Genomic DNA, 25,771 nt, shown 5'->3' with positions numbered 1-25,771 from the left:
GGCAGCCATCTCACAGGGCAGCTGTGAGGCATTGGTGGCATTTCCCGACGGTCTAAACAAGGTGAACTGTTTTACTGGGATGCAGGTTGTTCAGAGTGGAAGCATCTCAGTCCCTCCCAGATTTAGGACCTGTTTTCCAACCTTCCACAGTAGCTTCTCCCTTTTACTTCACCTGAAACACATCTTGGTTTATGCCTAGGACATGGTGGCATTGTATTTCATTCAGACTGGTGTCTCCTTGGAAACCCTATCACCCTCAATCAAGTGTCATAGTCTCCTTAGTGCCTTATCCGAATCCCAGGCTGTGTCCATAGATGGACATTCCTGAATTCCCACCACCCACCTCTGGAGCCAGTCACAAGATCCTGGGTCCTGGGAAGCCCCCATGGGAAAGGAGGATAACTCTCTCAGCACAGGCCACATCCCCTCTGAGTAACTCACCTGAGCATCATGGTCCCTCACTGACACATTACCATAAACTCACAGGCCCCAGAACACTGCTCTGACCACAGAAAGCTCCAGATCACCAGCTACCACTGAGGGAAAGGTCTTCATCAATGGTCACCAAGTTCGTGTTTGTGACTGTCCAGAAACGACACCAACACCTCACACCAGCCCCGTGAGATGGCTGCCGCTCCCTGCATTCTGTAAGGGACACTCTGAGAATCAAAGAAAGGTACCCGAGGTCTCACAGCTAGTACAGCTGTGAGTGGCCTCTCCAGGAGGCAGTTTGATGAAGCAGGGACTTGTGCTTCCTGAGGCACAAGGTACAAGGACCATGCTCAACCCCTGTAGTTCTCTAGTCTTCTACCAGATATCCATTTAGAGATGACACTCTTCCCTGCCTCCTCCTTGCTAATGACCCATTACACCAATAAGTATCAAAATTGGGGGCTCCCAGGGAACTTGCCAGCAGAGGAGAAGCTTTAAGATGGAGCCAAGCAACATGCGAAGGCACAAACATGCAACTCATTAACAAACAGGGAGGCTCCTTCTAAGTAGATGAAGGTGTCGGGGGAGGGGCATAGCGAGGAGCAGAGGTCACACATGAGCAAGGGTGGACATGCTGAGTCTCTCTTCCCACCATGTCTGCATGCAGCCGCTCTCACATCCTGCAGGACCTGCTCCTCCAAGCCCTTTGAGGCCTGCAGGCCAGAGCCATCACTGGTTGGCTCCTCCACTCTGCTCTCAACCTGGCCACAGAACTCTTATCACCATCCGAGGCAGTCTTAAGGCCTCAGAACAGGACACTGGCTCAGGATGGCTCCTGGAGAAAGCTGCATCTCTTCCCCAGATGCTGAGAGTGGCAGTAGTGACTTAGAGGCCCGCCAATTTCTCCTCCGACAATCCCACCAGACTGACCCGCGTTTCCCACGAGCACGCTGCAGTGAGCTCTAACTAATATTTGTTTATATCAACAGGTATTAGTCTATTGTGTTTTCCTTAACCACCAAGCCTTTTATCCCGTGGAGGGGAAGAAAAGCGAATTAATTTGGCGTGACTTGTCTCTGACAGGTCTACACTATCTACTCTGTTTTTTCTTCCAGTCCCTGTGTTTCCTCTATGACACGATGTATCATGTAGGAGCACAGTCTCTGGAATAAAGCAAGCATTGCCAAATGCCTGAGGAAGTGATTCAGGTGAGAGTCAGGAGACTAGGTCTGACTGTGCAAGGCCCTTTCGCTCTGCTTAGCCGCTGGCCTACTCTGTTTCCTTGGCCTTGTTTGTAATTGGGGATGAGGTTTGGATAGATAGCTCTATCTGTACCTCCTCTTCCCCATGTTACCTTAGGGCCCTTCCAGGCAATAGTGACAGTCAGCCTGCATGAGTACTCAGTGAAGCTGAGCTGAGCAGGCAGTCACCACAGGCCGACTCCACTGAGAGCTGTCCGGATAGTTCTAAACCATTCCAGCAGGCCCATGTCCGTGTCACCGGTCCACTTTCCTCACATCCTATGGACTCTCTTCCCAGTGTTTCCCACCCAATCCATTCTTCATCCCACAGCCAAGACAATCCTCCTCAAAGCTTCCCCCTCACATCTCCTTAGAACATTCTGGTAGCAGCTTCCTGTTGCCTCCCTAGCAGGCTGAAGGCTCCTCTCTCTCTAAGTTTCTCCTTTCTTCACTGAGGTTCTGGGTCATTTTCATAACATACCATCGCTGACCATTGTGTAGGTTGTCTCTCTGTCCACAGTACCCGTCCCTGGTTCTTATATGACCTTCAGGTCTCAGCTTATGCTGCCTCAATGAACTACCCCTAAAACAGTGGTTTTCAACTTGTGGGTTGTGACCCCTTTGGGGGTCAGATGACCCTTTCACAGGGGTAACATATCAGATATCCTGCATACCAGACTTCTACATCATGATTCGTAACAGTAGAAAAAAAAATACAGTTATGAAATAGTAAATCATTTTATGGCTGGGTGTCACCATAACAGGAAGAACTGTATTAAAGGGTCAGAGCAGTTGGAAGGTCGGAAACCACTGCCCTAATCTTTTCCTCAAGACTCTGAGTGGGAATTTTCTGCTCTGTGCTTTTTTTTTTTTTTTCCCAGACAGGGTTTCTCTGTGTAGCCCTGGCTGTCCTGGAACTCACTCTGTAGACCAGGCTGGCCTCGATCTCAGAAATCCGCCTGCCTCTGCCTCCCAAGTGCTGGGATTAAAGGTGTGCGCCACCACCGCCCGTCTCTGCTCTGTGCTTTAAGAACCAGTTACTTGCTGAGTCTCATAACGGAGCTCAGCCCAGACGCCTGTCTTTTTCTTCAGCCTGATGTTTGGCACTTACTATCACTCTGTAAATATTTGCAGTATGACGTAAACTTATCCTCTCAGGTGTGTTAAAGCCCCTGGTCTCTGATTATTACATGGCAGCCAGGTGATTAATGTAGTAATTTCTTAAAATCAAACAGAAGTTGGCTGGGGGCATAGCTCAATTGCTCGGGTGCTTGTCCAGCATGAACAAAGTCCTAGGTTCAATCCCCAGCACTGCATAAAAACTAGGCGTGGTGGCACCCACCTGTCATCCCAGCACTCAGAAGGTGGAAACAAGAAGATGAGAAGTTCAAGGTCATTCTCAGGTATAAGGTGAGTCTGAGGCCAGCCTGGAATATGTTAGAGCCTATCTCAAAAAAAGATATAAATAAAAATAGACATTTATTCAAGTTAGAGCTATAGTTTGTCTCTGAACTTCCTGGTAGCCAAAGCCAAGAAGGGAAACAGTGACTTGCGTAACTGCCCCAAACCTGCTGCAAACCATCTACGTCACACAAGCTTAAACATCACCTCTTTTTCTTTCTTCGTTTCTCTTGCAGTTTCCAAGGAGGGGCTACTCCAAAAGAGCACTGGAACTCATTGGCTAATGTCACCCTTGGGTACAATAAGCAAAGCCTACTGTCCTTGTGACTGAGGCACCTCTGCAGGCCTGTCTTGTATGGAATCTGCACGGGTAGCTATGAGAACTACACGGGTCTTCCCCACTCCACCCAGAGGTCCCCCAGCAGACTGAGTCACTCGTTAAGGATTGCAAAAGCATTGTAAAAGGTAAAGCGAGCTATACAGAACCATCTGATGTAGAGTTATCTTAGAGTTATGCCAATCCTGAGTCAACCTTTATAGACACAAGGAGGTGGCAGCCAAGATTTGTTCCTTCCTGGTTGGCACAAATGAAATGACTGGCAGGGACTCGGAAGGCTTGCTCTGTAAAGGAATACTTCTGTAAACTAAAAGGACACATAAATTATATTGCTAAAACTGTTCCTTGCTTACACTGCCTGAGCATGTAAGCTGTGAACTGATGGAAAGCTGGGTAGAGCTATATTCAAAACCAAATGAGTCCCTGTCCTTCCTAGGTGCTGGAGCAGAGCGGTCACCTTCCCCATTCTTTGAAACCCTACTCTCCACCCCCATCTTGTTTTCACTACTTATTGAAACTGCTCATTCTGCCCCTTGCTCCACATCCCTGGCGTCCAGAGCGTGGTTTCTCAGTGAAGATTTGTGAAACAGCTACCATACTTTCACGGTTCTAGATGCCACTGATAACTGGATTCTTACCAAAGGCTCAATGGGCTGTACAAGCCTCTCAAATCCAGCACTCAGCAGGCTGAGGCAGAAGATCCACACGCTTCCAGATAACCGGGGACACACAGTGAGACTCTTGCCTCAAACAGATCTATCTCGGCTTCAGAAACGCTAAGATGCGGAGAAGGTAGATAGTCAGCAACCAAATAAAATTGAGTCTTTGACTGTAGCAGGTGCACCTACTCTATCAATCCCATAATACTGCCCTGGGAAATCTGGCTAGGGCTGCCTGGCCAAGGAAGGTTAGTACATGACCAGGAGAAGCCTGTCTCCTTCCGAGACAATGGGTGCGTCCCTAAAGTGTTCTGTGAACCATTTTCTTCACGGCTCTTGTGCTGTGGATTTGACATGTCTCCCAAAGACTTGTGTCTTGAAGTTCTGGTCCCCAGTTGCTACGTGTTGCTATGGAGAGGTGCTTGGCTCACCAGGACAATAACTTCATAAATACAGGAATCCATGAGGGTGTTCATAGCTTAATGGGCTATCAGGAGGTAGGGAGGACTGGTGGAAGGCCCCTACTGGGGAGGGTCCGTGAAGGAGATATTGGATGTTCCTGCCTCTCTGTTCCCTGGCTGCGGGGAGGTGAGTAGCCCTTCCGCAGTACACCCTCTGTACCGTGTTATCATGGTGTCCTGCCTCACTCAGGCCCAGAGCAATGAAGACAGCTGGTGAAAGCTGTGTAACTATGAGAAAAAAATACCTTTTTTCTTTGCCAGGTATGGGATTATGTGCCCTTAATCTTAATGCTTGAGAGGCAGAGGCAAGGAGATCCCAATGACCCAAGGCCAGCCTGGTCTAAATAGCAAGTTCAACGCCAACCAGAGCTACACAGTAAGACCCCTTCTTTTAATGTTTTCCCCTTAGGTACTTTGTCATAGTGACACATTCATACAAACCAGACCTACAAGTGACTTCCTGGAGTACACACACACACACACACACACACACACACACCCTAGCTTTGAATTCAGTTCTTTTGCCAATTTTGGTCTCTTTTGGTCAAGAACCATGCATGTTCTCTGGCCATGAAAGTCTGCCTGGATCTAGACATATGTATCCCAGAGTCCACACAGCCCTAAGCCAAGTTCATTTTCCTTCTTAGGTTAAGGCATCCATGATAGGCCTGCTTCCTGGGAAACTGGTGCTTGGCGGAAGTGACCTTGGCTGTGCAGACAGATACATGCTGTCTAAGTGCCAAGAAAGCAGCAGGAAATTAGATCCACCTTCATGCTGATCTGAAGGACAAAGCCAGAAAAAGCACCACTAGGCTGGGGCAGGGGAAGGGGGGCACTTGTGTGTTTTGTCTAATTCTTCCCTTCTCAAAAAGAAATATTCTTTGTCTAATCAGAATATAAGAGGATATCTACTGGCCATAAAACCAGTTCTGAGAGAAGGAGGAGGGGGAAAGGGTGGAAGAGAGAGAGAGAGAGAGAGAGAGAGAGAGAGAGAGAGAGAGAGAGAGAGAGAGGCAGGCCATGTAAGTGCATTGGCTACTCAAATGTTATCAGGTATCGGCATAGACAAGGGTGTAGCTTTTTGTTTTGAGCCAGTCTCTTTCCATGGATTATCTTCTTTGATCCTCAGAGCAGCCCTAAGAAGCCCAGGGTAGCTCTCAAACTTGAGTAGACACTAGACTCATATAAAGGGCTTGCTAAAATGGTAGCTGGGCCTACCTAGAAGAGTTCAAGGCTGAGAATCTGCATATCTAACAGTTTCACTGATGCTGATGTTGGCCCGAGGACCATGCTTTGGGACAGACACATCAAGCTAGATGTTGTCACTCCCAGTTTTATAGCTACAGACAGAGCAGCCAAGTTCCTAACACCAGCCACCCAGAAAGTGGCCTAGTGGATGTGCTCAATGTCTGTAGGCTTCCGGAGTCTCCGTATTTCTACACCCCAGATTTCTGCCAAACTACACACCCACAGTAATCACACCCAACTGTAGGAATGAATACTGCTACTTCTATCCTCTCACTTGGCTGTTAAGGCCAGCGGTAGTCACTAAGACTCGGGAATCTGGGAAGCTTCAGACATCGAGGATACCGTTAAACCCCAATTCTGCAGCCCAGGAAAGATGAGGACCATTGCAAGTGGGCAGACCACACCACATCCCAACAGACCCTACATGTCACACCTTTAATTAGCAGTAACTGGGACTGGAGCCCAGATTTAATAAATGAGAGTGGGTCAGATTGCTGGCCTCAGGAAAAATCCCCCGACACAAGAACAAGGTTCAGTTCTCTAATAGGAAAAATATGTCTGGCCTTTTCCAGCTCTCTGAAGAGTACTCTGGGCCTCTTATTCATGCTCAGGATGTCCCCTGTGGGGCATTAGAGAAAGACATGTACCCCCTTAATTAAACCTGCCTTGTAATTGTGTGTGCTCCCAGCTGCCTTTTTCGGCCCTTCCTTTGGCTTCAATAGACCTGCTCTTATTACTGCAGTTTGGGGGTGGGACCACATGGGTCTCCACCTCTGCTTTAGGGTAGAAAGTAACATTTGCTTCCCAGCCTCCTTTCCTGTGTTCCGTTTCTGGGTCTTAAAGTCTAAGAAGGCCTTAAAGAGTGTGCAGGGCCCCAGGGCACATGTGTTGGCAGCAGCTTTGTATTCCAGCAGAGGCAGGCAGAGGGCAGGTGGAGGCAGGGCTGGAAAGATGTGAGGGATGTGAGTGTGGTGTCTGCGACTATGGAGGATTCCATGTGATTTCCTCACGTTCATGTGTGTGCAGGGCGAGCATATGCATGTGTTTCCACATGGATGTAGAAGCCAGAGTCAGTCTCAATGGTCCCTCTTTAGACTCTGTCAGGATTTGTTTTATGAGACAAAGTCTCTTCCTGGGACCTGGGGCTAGCCAGTTAGGCCAGGCTAACTGGCCAGTAAGCCTCAGGGATCTGCCTGTCTCTGTCTCCTCAGCACTTGGGTTACAAATGTGTCACTACTCCCAGCTCTTCTGTGGCTGCTGCCATGAAACTCTGGTCTTCACGCCTGTGTGGGGAGCACTTTACTGAGCTACCTCCCCAGCCCTCTAAAGGTAACTCTAGGACGGAGACTCCATTCTGTAGGAGGGATGGGGTAGGCATAGAGAAGGAATAACAGTTCTGGGAGTGCATGGCAGGTGCTGGGACACACCAAATCTTCCCCAAGCCAAAGCTGTCCAAGCTATCATTGAGCTGGTCAGGAAGAGCTGTATTCTACTTCAGCCAAACATTGCCTCCCTACCCCCACTCCCCCCACCCCCCACCAACATAGTCAGGGCCCCATTGATCCCAAATGCACATGTTAAGATCAAGAGGCTAGCCTTAAAAATGCTCTGTGGGGGGGATGATGACTTGGAAAGAGGTGGGACTCTCCAGGGGAGGCTTTGGTACCCACACTTCCCAATGTTATGATGACGGTTCATCTTAGTTGCCTGAGGCTCTCTCTAAGCTGGCTCAGATCTACAGACAGCCTAACCCAGTATCTGGTACCACTGGAGATGATGACAGTTCTCTGCTCTTGGTTCATTAGTTCCGATACTGACATTCCTGATTGGTTACTCCACTGTTCCAAACACACTGAAGGGGTGTGTGTGTGTGTGTGTGTGTGTGTGTGTGTGTGTCCATGTGCATGCTCATACACATACAACACTGCATATGTAGATGTCAGAGGAAAACTTTCAGTGATTCTCTCGTTCTACCATGTGGGTCTCACCTGAGCAAATGTAGGTTGTCAGACTTGGCTGTAGGCACCTTTGCCCACTGAGCCATCTCTCTGGCCCACAATGGCATTTTTGTGGTTATTTTTTTTAACATACGGCTAGCCAAACCTGCCTACCAGAGAAAAATGACTCTACCGGATAGCTGTACGTTTTCACTTTTTGCACTGAATCTAACGTATATACAAGCAAATTCGTGTATCACACACCAACAGCTTGGTGGATTTTCATAAACTGAACATGGTACCCATGCCAAGGCACTGAGTATACCCAGCTACCTCTGATGCCATTTTCCAGTCACCTCCTCCTCACTACCCACTGGACACCCGCTCTTTTGACTTGCAGCCCCAGATTTGCTTTAGTAGCCTGGAGTTTGTCCTCTGCTCACATGATGACCTGACCTGCAGGTCAGTCACTCAGCAGTTGAGCAGGTAAAGTCCACGGCTCTACAGGGCTGACTGGGCACTGACTTAAAGCGGAGGTGGGCAGGGGCTCTAGCGCCTTTTCTCTCTCATGACCAAGTCTCAAAAATTCTAAAGTCACCCCAGGAACAGAGAAGGGGCAGGACCTGGGCCATCTGGGATGGAAGATGATCCTGTGTCTGAAGACCCACCATGAGGTTAACTCCAGGGACAGCAGAGCAGTTAAAAAAAAAAATTCCATATATTTCTAGAAGTTCTACCATGTGCAGCAGGCAGCAGGGAAACCTGGTGTAAGGTGATTCAGTGTAGCGGTGTGCTGGGTTCTGGACCCTGGAGAAACCGGCTCATGGTACTGGTTGGGCTTGTCATGTTCTGTTCAGCCCCTACTGCTGGGAAACCACTTCCTGCCAACACCAGTGCTGAGCCTGCTATCCACCTGTGTGACTCTGGGTACAGGTGCCAACTGCCAGCTGCTGGCCTGGACCTGTTGCCTCCTGAGCTGTCCTCATCCCGTCCCCCAGCACACATTCCCACTGAGAGATGACTGGGCACCACTAATGGAAACCAGCTTTGGGCTGGGTTTGTAGCCCCAGGGTAGAGTACAAAACCCCAGGTTTAATCCCAGTGACACATAATTTGGACATGGTAGCACAAGCCTGTAATCCCACCTTTCAGGGGGTAGAGGCAGGAGAATCAGAAGTCAAAGTCATCCTCAGCTACATAGTGAGTTTTGGGGGCCAGCCTGGGCTAAGAAGAGACCCTGTCTCAAAATGCCAAAAGCAAAAACCGAGTCTAGGTGTTCCAATGTTCTTGCCCTGTATTATCAGATTTTGTCTTTCATCCTCATCCACTTCTAACTGCACAGTGCAGCTGGCTGGGGTCTGCCCAGGGCTAGTGGTCAGGAAGAACAGCCCTGGGCCGGGCCTCATGGCTACTCAAAGAAGCCCCTCCTGGAAGAATGCTCACAACAGCTACAGCTGATGTGACTGTTCCCTCCTCATTCTGCCTGAAGGCTGGGGGCTGTAGCAGAGACCCAGAGAGCCCTGTAGAGACTTGACTTGTATGTGAGACTCCAGCAGAAGTGGTGGGGACAAGTTAGTGCTAACTCTCTGGCTAGAAGGATCTTCAGAAGTGACTGCATATAGTCCTTTCAGGGTGTGCATGAGACTCCGAGGCTTGGGATATGGCTCAGTGGGCAGTGCTCATCTAGATTCTAGATGACTGGCTCTCAGCCTTCCTGATGTTGTGACCTGTTAATGGTATTCTTCATGTGATGGTGACCCCCCCAGCCCTAAAATTATTTTCATTGCTACTTCATAACTGCAATTTTGCTACTGTTAGGAATCTAATGTAAATATCTGATATCCATGATATCTGCTATGCAACCCCTGTGAAGAGTTGTTTGAACCCCCAAGGGGTCACAATCCACAAGTTGAGAACCTCTGTTCTAGCGGCCTTGTGTTAGACCCTCAGCACAACGAAAGTACATAAATAAATAAATCTATACCTTGGGGAATGTCTTTAAAAATGTCTTACATTCAGGCTGATCCCAGAAACCTGCATTTTCCAGAAAGCATTCCAGAAGATTCTAACGTAGCTGATGCCAAGACACAGTCTGAGGAACACTGATCTGTACAACTCCATCCTCAGGTTGCAGATGGGGGAATGGAGCCTAGAGGGGCCCAGATAGCTTACTGAGAGTCACAGAATCCATGTACCCATCATCCATTGTGCTTACACAAATGCACACACATGCAGGCGCACACAGAACCTGTCCGAGGGACTCTTCCTTTGGCAGACTCCCACCCTGCCCTTTGTAAGCTAATTGTGAAGACAGAGAACAGAACAGTTTTCACAAAAGCCCAGCACTTTCCTTTCTCCTTTCTATCCCAAGTGTCTTCTTCCTAAAACCCAGATGTACACCCTCCCCTGCCCAAAATGCGCAGAATGAGTGGGGAGCGGAACTTCCTGGCCTTTTCTGCTTGATGCATCCTTTCTGACCTCCGAGCCCATGACTCTTCTATAAAGCCTTCTCCATGTGCTTCCTTCCAAGGCCTCCCATCTTTGCCCATGTGATGCCCTTGCCACCTGGGCCAACAGTACTTCTCCCACCTTGCCAGTTCTCCCATTCTTTTAAGGCCGATGTAGAAATGTGGTTCCTTCAGGAAGTCTTTTCACCTTCCAGCCCTCCCAGATCTCTCCTCTGACAATCAGAGCACTGGACCGTTCATTTGCAATCTGCTCTTACTACCTATTGTGTTCTGCTTTGAATTATGAACTTTAGTAATTTCCAGCTACAGAGCTCAGCATACCCTTCTAATCACCCACCCACCACCTAGTAACGTTCCTTGCACGCAGTAAGTACATAAAGGACATTAGTAACAGGGGAGTTATGTAGTGCTGGGGGGGCGGGGTGCTAAGTGCCTGGAGGTTTGGCCTAGGAGACCGGTGGCTTTTGGTTCAGTGACTTTCCTATGCTTCCTGGCTACTCAAACCTTCCAAGTGCTAATCTTTGCACACCAAGGTCAGCCTTGCCTACCATGTGCTTCTACCCTGACTGTCACCACCCATAGCTATTGAGTCTCCTGGTCTCAATATTGGCAGAACACCTCTGCTTTCTCACCTGCCAAGGTCAGTGAGGTCACTTCTGTGCTGCATCTTGTGCAGTGGACTCTGTCACTGGCCAGAAGGCCAGGTGCCTGTCATCTTGCTCCCACTCCAGCCAGTGGTAAGCAACAAGGTAGCCCCACCAACTGTCTTACAGGCTGAGCAAACTAGCTAACATGCTCTTGACCCAGCCCCCCAGTATCCCTGGACCATATTTCACCTGAGACAAACCTCACTGAAGAGTAACCATTGTCTCTGCATCCACGAATTGCTTACAACATGGCCACAAGAAGTTCATTTCAGAATCACTGACAGCTTAAGTTCTAGGGCCTGAGCCAAACTTTCAGAAAAGAGCCCTTTCTTCTTTGTTAAAGTATGCATGTCCTGTGAGGAAGAAGGGTTCCTTCCTGCCAGGGTCCCTGCAACTGGAGTTCTGGAAGAAATCCTTACTGGAATTTAGAAGTCTTAATCCTGAGTCCCGCAGTTCACGTGCCTAGTGCAGGCTTTCTACTTGGGAGAAAAATTCAGAACGTAGCTCTCACTAGAAGCCATTGTCTATTGATGCCTCTTCCAACACCAGCCCAGCTTTTTCCAACCACCCCATGCCCCAAATAACCTCCTTCAAGCTTCTAGTTTTCTTATTAAGACGTTCATCTCCACACATACACATATTCATACGCATATACATATATAGAGGGGCCTTGTGTTAGACCCTCAGCCCAAGAAAAGTACATAAATAAATAAATCTACATCTTGGGGAATGTCTTTAAAAATACAGGTGTCTCGGGTTTCTCCTTACATTCAGGCTGATCCCAGAAGCCTGCATTTTCCAGAAAGCATTCCAGAAGATTCTAACGTAGCTGACGCCAAGACACAGTCTGAGGAACACTGATCTGTACAACTCCATCCTCAGGTTGCAGATGGGGGAATGGAGCCTAGAGGGGCCCAGATGGCTTACTGAGAGTCTCAGAATCCATGTACCCATCATCCATTGTGCTATACACAAATGCACACACACGCAGGTGCACGCGCACGTGCGCACACACACATACATACACACACATATACACTTAGATTCTCTACTTACCAACATAGGTCCACTTGGATCCTGTAAAGAACAGAGAGGAACAGATAAGTACAATACAACAGAGCTGAAGGAGGCAAAGAAGAAACGCCACATCTAGTTTTGAAATGGGTGAAGCGGAGAACGAAGTCAGTGTCCTCAAATAAGAACTTCTGACCCAGAACTAGAAACACGTCTCCTCAGAGCTGTGCTCCGCACATAGCTCAGGATGGAGACTGTGTGGGGGTGGTTGGGGACTCAGCATGGGGCTTCTAGAATAGATGCTATCCCCAGACATGTTAGAAAAGCCAAATATTATTAACTGGACAGGGAATTCCAAGTGACTTAAAACTCCAAAGCAATCAACGTGTTTGTTTAGTGGAAGCTCCCTGTTCTCTCTCCCCCCCCCCCACGACCTGTTCCCTCTTTCAGTAGACATCTGTGTATGGGTGATAGTGGGCTCCTCACAATGGACCAGACACTCATGTGTTCTATTCCTTCCCTTGCTGGAAATATTATTTAGCATCTTGGTTTTTTCCATTCAACACCATATCCTGGAGAACTTTTCACATCAGCACCCAGAGAGCAGAGATGTAAGATGTTTTCCCCCAGGGGAGCTGCATCCTCACCTGAGTCTCAATGCCCTGGCAGAAATGTGGAGGAGAAATCTTGCCAGGAATATAACCCAAGCCACCCACCACCTCCCACTCTACACCCTTCACAGCGCTCAAGTCCCACAGCAAGTGATATTTTTAAGCAGTTGTTGCAGGACTCTGCTCTTGTCTCCCTGTCTGCTCACGTTCACCCTCCCTCAGAAAGAACACTGAGCCCCCAAGATGAGATGTGTCTCCCTGCACACTGGGGGACTCCTGAGCACCCTTTGTCTGTCATCTCTGGGTGTCTTTGGTTGGGAGGAATAGCTGGAAGAGTGAGGACCTGGGTCCCCTTTGTTTCTCAATAAAATGTAGCGTCAAAGATCTGGCCACTTGCCGTGAACAGAGATGTCCTACTCAAGACAATATGGTATCTAAAAGTTGAAAGGGAACCTTGATGCTTCATTTCTTTCTTTCTTTCTAATGTTGATATCACCTCTTTTCCCCCTCCATTGTTGCTATTACTGCCTTGTTTCACTTCTTTACCTCTGTGTCAATTTCATTTTTAATTTTCAAAGTCAATTGATAATTTTGGTCAAATGAGACATCTGGACACAGTCTAGAGTCAGATGGTTCTGCGAAGCTTCTTAACAAACACAGCCTCCCCTCCCCCGGTCACATGCCATCTACTGACTTCCCAGGATGATTTTGGATTCTTTTAAATGATTCTTTGAGTGTTTTCTCCATACCTTTTGAAAATATATGTATATTGTCCCCATTTGGGTTTCGTAGATGCAAACACTATTTACCAAAGTTCTACCTTGGAAGAGAAGAGTGTAGTTTTCACGGGTGATGTAAAGCGACCTGTCACAGATAGACCTTGTGCCCACTACGAGTCTTGGCATGTTTATCACTCATGTACCATGTTTCTGTGAATTTCAGGAGCTTCCTAAGGGGGTGGGGGGTCGAGCTCTTCCTGAGTTTGGGCAGCTCAGCAGTGCCTGTTGAAACCTGCAAACCCAGTTGGCACTGGGCAGGGAGATGCCCTGAGGGAAGGGCATTTAGCAAAGTCAGGCCAGGGGTCCTGCTCTGCCCACTCCCTGCCTTGGGTGCTAGCAGCTTCCAGGAGCTGAGAACACTGCATCATCCAAGCAGTGTGGCCTTGCCTGGCTCTCCGCCTTCAGTTCAGAGAGAGGCTCAACGGAGTTCACTGAACCAGCCCTCAGCCATAGCAACAGAGAACACCACACTGTCTCCAGAAAACCTTCAGCTTCACTGTGTGCTCCTCCCACCCCTGGACTGTGGGCTTTTCTTGGGCATTTACTAGTGTCAGCTTTGACAAATTTCAACCCCCAAGTATCAGGCAGAGCACACTTTGACCCCTTATTCAGCTAACCCTCCAGCCCCAAACCTTTTATTAACTGGCCTTCTGTCTACCTCCATGAGTTTTGTTTGACTTTATCCCCCGAGGTAGTCAAGAAATACCCAATAAATATCAGTATAAAAGCTTAGAACTTAGGGGCAGCTAAGACTGCTCAGTGTGAGTTGAAAGGGGAGCTCTACTGCAAGCTCCCTCTGACGCAGTTTGGAGAATAAGGAGGACATGAAGGGGTGGGGGTGGGGAGCAAGGAGTGACAAAGAGGAGAATGGGGAGCCCCAAACTTGCAAAAAAAAAAAAAAATCAAAAGAGAGTCCTTCTCTCCTTTGCGTGAGACATTTTGCTGCTAAAACGACTTCTGGTAAACTTCCCGTCTCCATAGATTTCTTGAGAGTTAGCAGTTAGCCAAAGTTAGCAGTTTTCAAAATTGATCCCCCACTCTGTTTGTGGGACTCCTCCCACATTCTGCTTCTTCCTAACTTCATGGGGAGGTGACAGGAGGCAGAAGGGGGTACTCCTGCCTCAGGAAAGGGGTAGTAGCTTGTCCACAGGCAGTGTGTCCTCCCAGGGGAAAGGAATGCTGGGCTCCGGTTCCACTGGGCAGGAGCAGTGCTCTCTCCCTGCTCCGCTGGGCAGGAGCGGTGCTCTCTCCCCGCTGCCTAGTGAGGGGGAATCATCTTTCATCCATTATGGTCACCCTTGTTCCCTTCTATTGCAACCCAAGAACTGTGCGCCCACAAGGATCGCCACAGTGCGGGGGACCCATTGACACAAGAAGGGCCCAGTCCCACCTTCTCTCCAAGGAAAGTAGCTGAGAGAGAAGCAAGCTGAAGCTTGCTCTCCTTTTCTTATTCCAAAGGAGTTAATTATCCAGGCTTTGGACATGAGCCCACAATTCAGGCTCCTCTTCCCACCTCAACCTGACACCCTTCTCAGCACCCCTGCCTTTGCCTTCGGGTTTCAGCCCCTTATTACAATCAGAAATACGGCGCGTGTGTACACATGTAGATCCGGTGTAGTAGAGTTCTCTAGGGGAAAGACAATGATCAACGGTGGGCTAGGTTATCCCCTTGACACGGAGGTGACGCCTACTGGTTAACTGCCTCTCTGAGAATCAGCCAGACTCCCCTCTTGCAGGTCACAGCACACAGGAAGACAGTCCTTTTCTCAGCGCTCTGCACGTGGTTCCGGGATCCTGGCTAGCGAGTTTCCAAGCCCCATCTCCACAGGTAGTAGTGTTCAGAAAAGAGGCAAACGGGTAACCACAACTGTGCACCAAGCACCATTAAAAAGGCAACGTGCCTCCAACTAGCCTCAGCAAACAGTGCATCCCAAACGATCCCAAAGCTCGCATCCTTTCTTGAAAACGTGCTAGGCACACAGCAACTTCCCCGCTCGCTCAGTAGTGATTTTATTTTATCTTGCAAGAGCCTAGCAGAAATCATATTTTATCTTGCAAGAGCCCAGGCAAGGCTGAGTGCATAGGACTCATTTTATTTTTTTTAAGCAAGCAGAAACTTTACCGTTGAGTGGGGCTGAGCTGGAAGGCTGCTCCTTAAGGATCACCAACAGGAGGACGACAATGGCGCGCAGGCTGCTATGGGGCATCTTTGTCGCGGCGTCTCAAAGCTGCCTCTCGCTCTGACTGTGGGGCGCTCGGAGCTGGCAGGAGCCGGCAGCAGCACACCAGCACAGCGTGCACGTAGCCTGGGACCAAGGCGTGCACGTCCGTCGGTTGAGTCGACTCGTGGCTGCCTCTAGGCTGCTTTTTATGCCGCGACTCAACCCAAAACATGATGTCATCATGCAAGAGGGCGGGGCAGAACGCACAGCCTACCCGAGGGCTGGAGCCTCAGGTCCGAGGTGAGTTGAGGTCCTGACTTAAGTAGTACTCTGTGTCCCACAGCGTTCCTCTGGGCCACCGGTTACCTGGGCGAGCCAGTTCTCCCAGGGATGTATAGGAAGTCAGGAAACCATGCACCACTCACTTCCCTAGATGTTACCATGGTCTATCACTGCCCTTACTTGGAAGCCCCAGCATAGGATGCTGTTTGGGCCAAAGCCTCATTCAGGCCTGAATGCTTCTGCCTGATCTGGATGGGTTAGCCAAGTAGCTGCGAACTACACAGCACATCCAGACTAAACTCCTTTCAATGAAACCACAAAGAGACTGCGAACAGGAAACTGAGGTAAAGAGGTTCACAAGAGCGAGTCGCTTTACTCGGCGATTAGCATTTCCCCTAGAAGAAGGCGTGTAGACAAGGCTCGCTCACTCCTTGTGCAAATTCACAGGATCAGTCATCCTCAGCAGGAAGCTGGTGGAGAAGGTGCCCTCTCTCAAGTAGTGGTGAAGGAAAAGGACTTGCTTCGTCACTGAATGTAAAAGCATCGGAGACCAGGCTAGGTGTCGTGTAATCAGTGGCCAGGCTGTTTCTAATGCTGGTTTACCACCTGTTGCTGCTTCTGCCCACTTTTCTCCCCTCTCCGCCTGCTTTGGAATACGCACACTTACGAGCTCGTTGTTCTGATCACTTTTGTGTCAACTCCATGTGGAGCTGAATCCTATTGGCCTCCTGCTCTGTGGTCCCCCTCCCTTACTTCCTGTATCTTCTGTTTGTTCTTCTCGCCTCTGAGATGGTGTCTGCTTCCCTGGCTCCTCCATTCGTCTCTATACACCTCAGGTGTGGGTCTGGGTTTCCTGCTCCTGGTAACCCTCCTACTGCCTACACATATGGCACAGTACATAACCCCTAAGCATGTAACCTGGCCCACCATGCCCTCTTCTCTGGGCCAAGGCAACCAGCCCAGCCCTCCCCCTTCCCTTCTGACGCTCAACCTATACGGACTCAAGTTGGCCTTGGTGACCAAAGAAGCCATTTGTTCACCCATAACTTGGTTCTGAGCAGCGGAGAACCACCAGGAAGCAGTGTCACCTGTATTTCAAGGGGTGTTACTGTTTTGTCCCTAACAGCTCGGCTATTGTATGGGTAATAAAGGGCTTGAAATCTCTTCAAGGAAGTTGTTACAATGACAATTCTGTCACAAGCATTCTAGACCACAATAAGCTTAAGGGTGACCTTTTCTCAGAGATAAATGGCCTTGAGCGAGCTCTGGAGTGTCCTAGAAGCAGGATCTTTAAAAGCGGAAGTGAACTGGGGAGCAGTCGACCCAGAGAGAGCCCTGCAGGATCAGAGATGCAGACTCTGGGCCCAGAGTGTGAAGCCTTGACTAGTACAAAGCCAACTGGATCATCTGCCACCAGTCTGTGCCACTCCCACAATCAGTGTTTCTCAGTATGTCAGAGAGTTCGACTTCTCAAACATTCATGTTAAAAGGATCCCTAAAGATGGACAGATGAAAGAAGGAAACAGGGAATTTAGTAAAACAGGAAGACCAGATCATAAACTAGGACTCACAGAGAGAGACAGAGCTTCTGTCACATGGCTGGCTAATTAGTAAAGAATGGTTAACAAAAGGGAAACAAGGCTACAAGCTGAAGCTGGGTGTGGTGGGTTACACCTGAAGTCCCAGCACATGGGAAGCTGAGGCAGGGGGATCTCTGAGCTACAGAGTGTCAACAAGAAAAGGGCAGGATAATCTGGGAGGAGATCATAAAGAGATGGCTCAGAGAGTGAACCTGCTTGCTGGGAAAAGCCAATCACCTGAGTTGATTCCCACAGTGGAATCTAAGGAAGGAGAGAACTGTCTCTTTCAAGTTGTTCTCTAACCTCAATGTGTCTGCCAAGGCAGGCTGCCCTCTTAGTCCCACACTGATGATGATGATGGTGGTGGTGGTGATGATGATGGTGGTGGTGGTGGTGGTGATGATAAATGGTTTTAAAAAGAAAGGGCCAGGTGTGGTGACGCATGCCTTTAACCCTAGCGCTCATGAAGCAGGGGAAGGTGGATCTCAGTGAATTTAAGACTAGCCTGGTCTACCTAATGGCTCCAGGCTAGCCAAAGCTATACGCTGAGAGATCCTGTCTCAAAAGACTGAAAGAGAACAGCACATTGAAATGGGTAGAACGACCAGACTTAAAAGCCAGCTAGGCTGAGCAACGCGCTCCTCACCGGTCTGCAATCACAACTCAGGGTCTCGTCGCCCTGTTTTCTGAAACTTAACGGCAGCTTTCAAGTGAGGACCAGCTTTGACATCACCAGACAGGGCTGTTGCCGGCCAAAGAGCCTCCCACACTACTCGTCAACGTGGGGTGGAGCCTCTACACACAAAACAAACGTGGGGGCGGAGCTTCTACACGCAAAAAAACGTGGCGCCTACAGATCCAGGGAACAGTAAGAATGTTGTAACTAAACAGACCCAAAGGCCAGGCTAGAGAGGGAACGTGCAGAGGAGAGTGGGGGAACAAACACCAATTGGCTGTCTAGCGGTCTGGACTGAGGCAACTATGGCCCTACTTCATGCCAAGGGTCCTGTCTGTAAGAGGGGTAAGCCCTGTCCTGGGCCCCTGACAGAACCCGTATACGGCTATAAGAAGCGACAAGCCAGTGAAAAGGATTTGCTCATTCATTCATTCATTCATTCATTCAGTGGAAATATTTTTGTCCATTCATTCATTCACCTTCTGTGTGCCAGGAGCTGTGTTAGGTAAACATGGTCTTGTTCTTGGAGGGGCACAAAAGCAGAAGGCAAAGAATCCCACGCGTGACGTGGGATTATAATTGCAGTGGTGCCATGGAAGGTAGGTGTGTGACCCGGAAGGCCTCGTTCTGTCCTGGGTGCTGACAGAAGACATTATCGGTGTGAAATCAGAGTCCATGACTTCCGAAACTTTTGGAAGTTAACAGCAACTCCCAGGATCCTCTTTGCCAAGGCAGCTCCCATTGGGTATTCGTCAGTTCCATAAATCTTTCAGGTGGAATTGCTAAATGCTGAAGAATTCTATTAAAAGTCTCTGTAGGAACCAGAGAGGAGGAGGTGTACACACGGGTGCAGGTGCCCAAGGAAGTCAGAAGAGGGTGATAGAGGCCTTGGAACTGGAGCTGCCCGCGTGGGTGCTGGGAGCGTCCTCCTTGAGGACAGCGTGTGGCTCGTTATTCTTAAAACCATCTGAGGGGTAGCATTAGGTTTTAGAAATCCGAGGCTTGAAGATCAATCCTTTCTTAACACAGATTCACAAGACTATATTCTTGGCCCAGATAATTCAATCTCCAAGGCCGAGGCAAGCTTTTTGTATTTTTGTATGGCTATTCCATCGATGCTTCTTCAGATGGAGTGGTTTTGGATTCCTCTGAAATGTGGATTCTCTGATTTTTCTAGGTGGTTTAGTTCTCTATTTTCTGATTAGAGGCAAAGTCTGTCAGTTCCAACAATCCAACCTCAGTAGAGGATGAGGCTGTGTCTCCCTCTCCAAGCCCCATAGGCAGAGAAGGAGAAAGAGTGTCCCTTGATGAACACAGCATGGGATGGAATGTGATAGAAGAAACCTGAGACCTCAGGGCTCTGACTCCACAGTTCTCCAGCAAAGGAGGAGAACATGAGCCCGAGCCCTCGGCAGGCTCCTTGTTCTGTTAATGAGCTGTGCTTCAACCAGAAAAGAAGGGGGGAGGGGGACAAAGAAGAGAGACGGGGGTCAGGAGGAAAGAAGAAGGAAAAGAGGACTAAGCTGTCTGTAACTGGGCAGAGGCTCAGGCAACTTCCGTGTCCAAACTTGTGCAGGCTTATTGATACGGATGTGAAAATGCAGTGAATTTTATAGCTTTGTTCACACTGTGAGGCAACAGCATGGATTCATAGCCTCTGTGTGAACTGTAGCCACTCTGCTCAGTTTCAGGCTGGATCAGTAAGAGGACAGTGTGACCCAGAGGAAATAGTGCCAAACTCCTGGCTCTGCCAGGAACCAGCCCCTAGAACCTTCAGAAGCCTGTGTATGCCTGTGTTTTCTGACCTCTTAGCTGAGACAAGAATATTTAATCCCATACAGGTTTGGGCCTATATGTATGAAAGTACTTTGGAAAAAATCTAATCAATATCTCTCTCTCTCTCTCTCTCTCTCTCTCTCTCTCTCTCTCTCTCACTGCCTCTCACTGTCTCTCTGCCTCTCTCTTCCTCCCTCCCTCCCTCCCTCCCTCCCTCCCAGGCATCACTCCTAAAAGCAAGCTTGAAATAAAAGGAAGTTTGTAGAATCTCAGCCCTAATTTTCTAATCTAAAAAAATGAAATGGATTCTTGGATTCCGGTGTGGAAACTCTCAGCCCGTGACTGCCTCCGGTTGCCATGGGAGGCTGGTTCAGTTACTTGGCCATGGAATCCTTCAGCTGCTACTCCTGTTGAATGTGGAATGATGGCTGTTAATCAGTCTTCATAAAATTCTGCATAGTTAATTTAAAACCCATAAAAATTCACAGTTCTGCACACAAGATAAGTTATGATTTTAAGAGAATGAACCTTGATGCTATCTATATACTTTACCTCTTTGCAGCTATCTAGGAAATCATGGTGAGCTGACATGACGCTAACTTGAGAGATGGAATTTAACCACTGTAGCTTGGGTTTCTTGCAGCCACCTCTCCCTGCGCACCTGCTGGCTGGATCCGTCCTCCTCTAACCGCAAGAGTCTCAGATCCTGTTCTTGGAATTGATCCAAAGCGTGTCCTCTCTTCACAGGGCAGGGACATCTCTCATTCCATGAAGCTCATGACTGAAAGATAAATCAAACAGTCCTGATATCAAACCTGGCAGCTTCCACTGAGTCAGACAGACAGAAAGGCACAGGGGAGAAAGAGCTTGGATTTGCGTCTCACCAGTCACTGCCCTACATGACCTTGGGCAAGCAGCCTTCTATCCCTGTCATCCCAGCACTCAGGAGTCTGCAGCAGGAAGAGCAACAAGTTCACAGCAAGCCTGGGCTTTACAGAAAAATACTACTTCAAAAATTCAAAATAACAATCATTTAAAATAACAAAGATACAAGGGCTATAGTAAGTATACCCCACAGAGCCATAGAGAAGAAATAACATAATAAACTAGGTGTATTTAAATATGGCACAAGGACATGCTTAACACTGCATAGATGTAGTTCCCTTAAAAGGACCTTGCATGGCTGAAGGAGGAAGAAGCCAGCTCTTTTGTCCCATAATTCCATACTTGGTATGAGCAAACTCACCAACTTCCATGGACCCTCATGGATGAACAGGCAAAACCTTCCAGGTGCAGTTTTCCCCATGGTTCTACACATTGGCCTCTCCAAAAACATAGCTGACATCATCACAAACCTAGTCATCCTGCTGAAGTAAGACACCTTCTAAACCAGTAGACTCACAGGCACTGCGTCACAGGAAAGTCACATAGGGAACTCAGAACAGGAGCCATATTGGCTCAGAAGAAGCTGGAAATTTCATCTACACTCTAGTGTACAAGTTCCCTCTTCCACACTAGTTGTGGACAACTTCAGGAGTTCACAATCTGCCCCCTCATTTCAGGTACTTCCAAAGAAAACTGGCAAGCGACCCCCAGTTGCCTGCCTGTCAGCGTGCAACCATCCCTACTAGCTGGTTGGAGGAACATGCCTGTGATTTTTCTTCTCTTTCAACCAGAGTTGATGCTCTAAGCTGGGCCACCTTACTTAAGCACTGAGGCCTAACAGTGCTCAGGGCTGAGAATCTGGGGCAGCAGTTTATATGGCTGGCTTTGTGTCTTTGTGGATAGACAAAGAGTAGAGACAGCTTCTCCCTGGACCCATCAAACTGAGATGCCTCTCTAGCCAGCAGCCAGCCTTGCTGGATGTAATTTCCTCCCATTCCCTGTGTTGGTATGAGCGGGTGGTTGGTAGGGTATCATAGTTCTCTTGTGTGGAATGACTTGACCAGTGAACTAAGACACCTCCCAAGGAGACGTGGCATATTGGGACCATTGGGATGGCTAACTACATCATGAAGTAACTGCTTTACACCCCTCCACTTGAAGATCTGGAAGTTCTGTGGCAGCAATTAAATGACTAGAATGGAATTACTGGCTAAGCATTATGGCTTGGGCCTGTAACCTCAGTACTTGAGAGACAGAGGCTGGAGATTTAGGAGTTCATGGCCAGTGCTGGCTACACAGAGAGTTTGACTTGACCCTATATGTATGAAAGTACTTAGGAAAAAATCTAATCTCTCTCTCTCTCTCTCTCTCTCACACACATACACACACACACACACACATACACACACACACACTGGGCTCCATGGAATCCCGTCTCAAAGACAAACAACAAACAAATGGCTAATCACTAATGTCTGCACTGTTTTTAACAGTGATGTATAAAGCTTGGTTCTGGTATTGTATGTCTCTGCTTACTACCCAGGATTTTGTGAGTGGCAGAAACGATGGCACGCTACAGCCAGCGTGCACAAAGAATGTTAAAAGAATCAGAAATTTTGAGTCCTACAAACTTGGACTCTTTCTGCAAATTTTATTTCCTGTGGGTGCCAGGATGACCTCAGTCACACTGTCTTTATGATAGGAACTTAATCCCACTTAATCCCAGTGAGAAGGTGTAACAATTCTTTTTTAATACTTAGGAAGGAAGACTACCATAATCCCTAATTACAAATTTTTTTTACTTTTTTTAAAAATTTTTTTATTGGATATTTGATTGACACCTGCAACCAGATAGTTTTTAGTAGAGGCATCGGGCATGCTTCGGGAATAAGACTGCCTGGACCCATCTCACCTCTGAAAACCAAATTAACACAGCCCCAACTCAGGGAATAAATCAGTCAGACATAGTGAACAATGGAAATTCCAACAATAGCTTGTTGTTTTCTTGTTGCTGTTTGCATACACAGCCAGACTAGCCTTGAGAGCATCAGTTTTCTGCTTCCTGGGTACTAGATTGCAGGCACGCTTCATCATTCCCAGTTCATCACAGTCTTATGTGACTAGCTGCCCCTAGAAGGGACGTGGTAGAGGAAGAGAGTAGAAAAGCAGTGGAAGGAGCTATCCACATTTGCAGCCTTGAGGTGCAAAAGAGGAGGTGCAGGGCAATGAAGGGTAATTCCAGAGTCATCCACTGGAGGGGAGTGGTGAGCAACATGATGATGGGCAAAGCGTCCCTGGGAGAGAGACAAGAAACAACTTTGTGTGTTGACCTGCAACAATGAAATATCTCAGCCACCTGAGCTTTAGAAACAAAGTTATTTACATGTAACATCTTAAAGACAGAGAAAGCCCAATAATGTGTTCTATACCCATCAATTCTTCACTTTTCTACAACTTGTTCTCTTTATTGTCCATGTCATTAAAAAAAAAAACTCTCCTGATAACCTGGGGACAAATATGCTGTCTCACATGTACTACACTGCTATAAGAGCATTTACTGCTCCTACAAAGTACCCAGTTTGGTTCACCTCCTCACAATTGCCTGTAATTCCAGCTACAGGGGAATCCAATGCCCTCTTCTGGCCTTCGAGGGCACTGCAAGCATATGGTATACATCCGCCCATACCGGTAAGCATTCGTATACATAAAAATAAACCTCACTTGGGAGGCAGAAGTGGGTAAATCTTTGTTAGTAGTCAGGCTGCTCAACATAGCAAATTCCAGGCCACCCAGGGTTACATAGTGAGACCACAAAAAAGGAAAAGGAAAAAAATAATTTTGGGTTCTAAAATAGACACACACACACACACACACACACACACACACACTGGGTTCTTTAATTTGCCTGCAGTTCACGTTTGTTTACGGTAGTATTAGGAGTTAGGGATCAAGCTTAATTCTTCTATGCAGTGAGCCAGTTCCCCTGCACTACCTACGCAGCAGCCGCCCCTTCCTGTTGATTTGTTTACTACACATCGGTTGCACATACACACTCGTGTACATTTTTTTTAGCACTTTCTTACCTTTGCTCTATGTAAATGTTTTATTATGTAGCTGTACTGATTGGCCTTTCACGTCCCTCTTTCTCAACTGTATGTCTGCAATCATCAATATCATGGAAAAAGTAGCTTCCTTGATCTTTATAGTCATCGGGAGTGTGAATCGTGGACTTATTCATGATAGCACAGACCATGACATCTGCATGGTCTCTAGTGTCAACATGGTCTCCTGTGGCAGTACAGAGCACGAACATCAACATGACCCTTTGTTACCACACAGGTCATCATCCTAGCCCTTGACAACAGCACAGGTCAAGGATATTAATATGGCCTCAGGTGGCAGCACAGACCAATGACATTTATATGGCCTTTACTGGTAACTTGGATATCAACACAGATCCTGGTTTCTGTATCACCACTGATATCCACGTGAACCTCAGGCTTCAACATGGTGGAGGGCATCAGACCACAGATACCAAGTGGCTTCCAGGGGGCAGCATGGACCACAGAGGTCTTTTGAGGAGATTCAATCCAGACTATGAACCGTTCTTCATATTGGACATTTGTTGTTGCTCAGAACCAGGGTAGCTGTGCAATGTGGCTGGGCAGCATGCCCGGGGGCTGAGCTGAAGTGCAAGCTCCCGGCTGCTGCTCACGACCATGCCAACCTAACTCAACAACCCCATGTTCCCTGTCCACAGTAGGATTCTCTCACACCTAGCACTTCCACCATGTCTCCATCAGATAGTCATTTATCCTAGGGCACTGGAAACTGCAGTGTGACACATAATTGGCATGGTTTGGTATGGTTTGTCATTGTTGTTGTTGTTGTCTTGTTGTCTTATTGTTTTGGTTTGATTTTTTGTCTTTTTTGTTTTTGTTTTGCCAGACAGTTTTGCATGCTGTGGTGCTTTGAATATGCTTGCCCCAAAGAGTGACACTATTAGAAGGTGTGGACTTGCTGAAGTAGGTGTGGCCATTGGAGGAAGTGTGTCACTGTGGCCGTGGGCTTTAAGACCCTCATCCCAGCTGCCTGGAAGCCAGTCTTCTCCTGTTTGCCTTTGGAACAAAATGTAGAACTCTCAGCATCTCCTGTGCCATGCCTGCCTGAACACTGCCATGCTTCCGCCTTGATGGTAATGGACTGAACCTCTGAACCTGTAAGCCAGCCTCAATTAAATGTGTCTGTTCACAGCAGTAAAACCCTAACAAAGACACATGCAAATATTCAAGTCATTAGTCTACTTCAAGTTTCCTGGTTTCTGGAGCACCGTAAATACTGGGCCATTGCTGAGATGAATATCCTAGATATTCAGAGTCAGGGTGATCTGCAAGTTAGGCAGGGGGTCCAGAGGAAGATTCTATGTGAGCTCCTTGGCTGTGTTACAACTCTCTGCCTCCAATATCTGACACCCCAAGGCTTGCCAGGCTCAGCCTCTGTGTTTGTATCTTGTGAGCAGTTCTGCTGCCCACACTTTCCACACCTTCCATCTTCCAGCAGGGTAAGCAGCACAGGCCAGAGCTGAGCTGGCTCCATGCAGGGAGCTGGCTGGTGGGCCTAAGGCCAGCCTTATTCAGCAATGACCTGTTTCTGCAGGAGCTCCAGGGAGCTGTACACCTCCCTGCCATAGGACTCATCAGGAAGGACTTTTGTGTGTGCAGCCCGCAGACTGGGACGCGACAGCAAAGGGCATATATTTGTTATTTTCTGAGCCGTCTCTGTTCTGCTGTCTTTCCTTCCAGTTTCGTGAGTCTGCGTTTGAAAAGCATCTTCTCATAAGACTTACTATTTTTCCCCTTTAGTTGTTCCAGAGCTAATGCAAACCATGCAAACTCCTATTCTGCTACCTCGTCACCCTTCAGAGCCTCTACAGACACACTCACACCAACAACTAACTAGATAAATATAACCTTCTGGCTCCATGTGTGTTGTTTGAGACGATTTCAGGTCTCTCAGACTCCTGCTTTTCTCCTTTTCTAGAATTTACTTATTTATTGTTTTGTTTTATTGAGACAGGGTTTCTCTGTGTAGCCCTGACCATCCTGGAACTCACTCTGTAGACCAGGCTGGCCTCAAACTCAGAGATCCACCTGCCTCTGCCTCCTGAGTGCTGAG

General features: G+C 48.0%; 1 protein-coding gene across 1 annotated transcript in view; it reads right to left on the bottom strand.

Annotated features, from left to right (window-relative positions):
* Positions 1–15,478, bottom strand: part of Ca12 (carbonic anhydrase 12) — a 48,613-nt gene extending 33,135 nt beyond the window's left edge. Inside the window, exons 1-2 of the mRNA XM_028781461.1 lie at positions 15,358–15,478; positions 11,888–11,908 (exon numbers count right to left, since the gene is read on the bottom strand). Of these exons, the coding sequence (XP_028637294.1) occupies positions 11,888–11,908; positions 15,358–15,442 (106 nt within the window). The 5' untranslated portion in view covers positions 15,443–15,478. The remainder of the gene's footprint in view (positions 1–11,887; positions 11,909–15,357) is intronic.
* Positions 15,479–25,771: the final 10,293 nt, after the last annotated feature.

The sequence above is a fragment of the Grammomys surdaster genome, unplaced genomic scaffold (genome assembly GCF_004785775.1).
Source record: "Grammomys surdaster isolate TR1022 unplaced genomic scaffold, NIH_TR_1.0 437, whole genome shotgun sequence".
Taxonomy (NCBI): domain Eukaryota; kingdom Metazoa; phylum Chordata; class Mammalia; order Rodentia; family Muridae; genus Grammomys; species Grammomys surdaster.
Note: the sequence above shows the minus strand (reverse complement) of the source record. Positions and strands in the feature narration are given on the sequence as shown.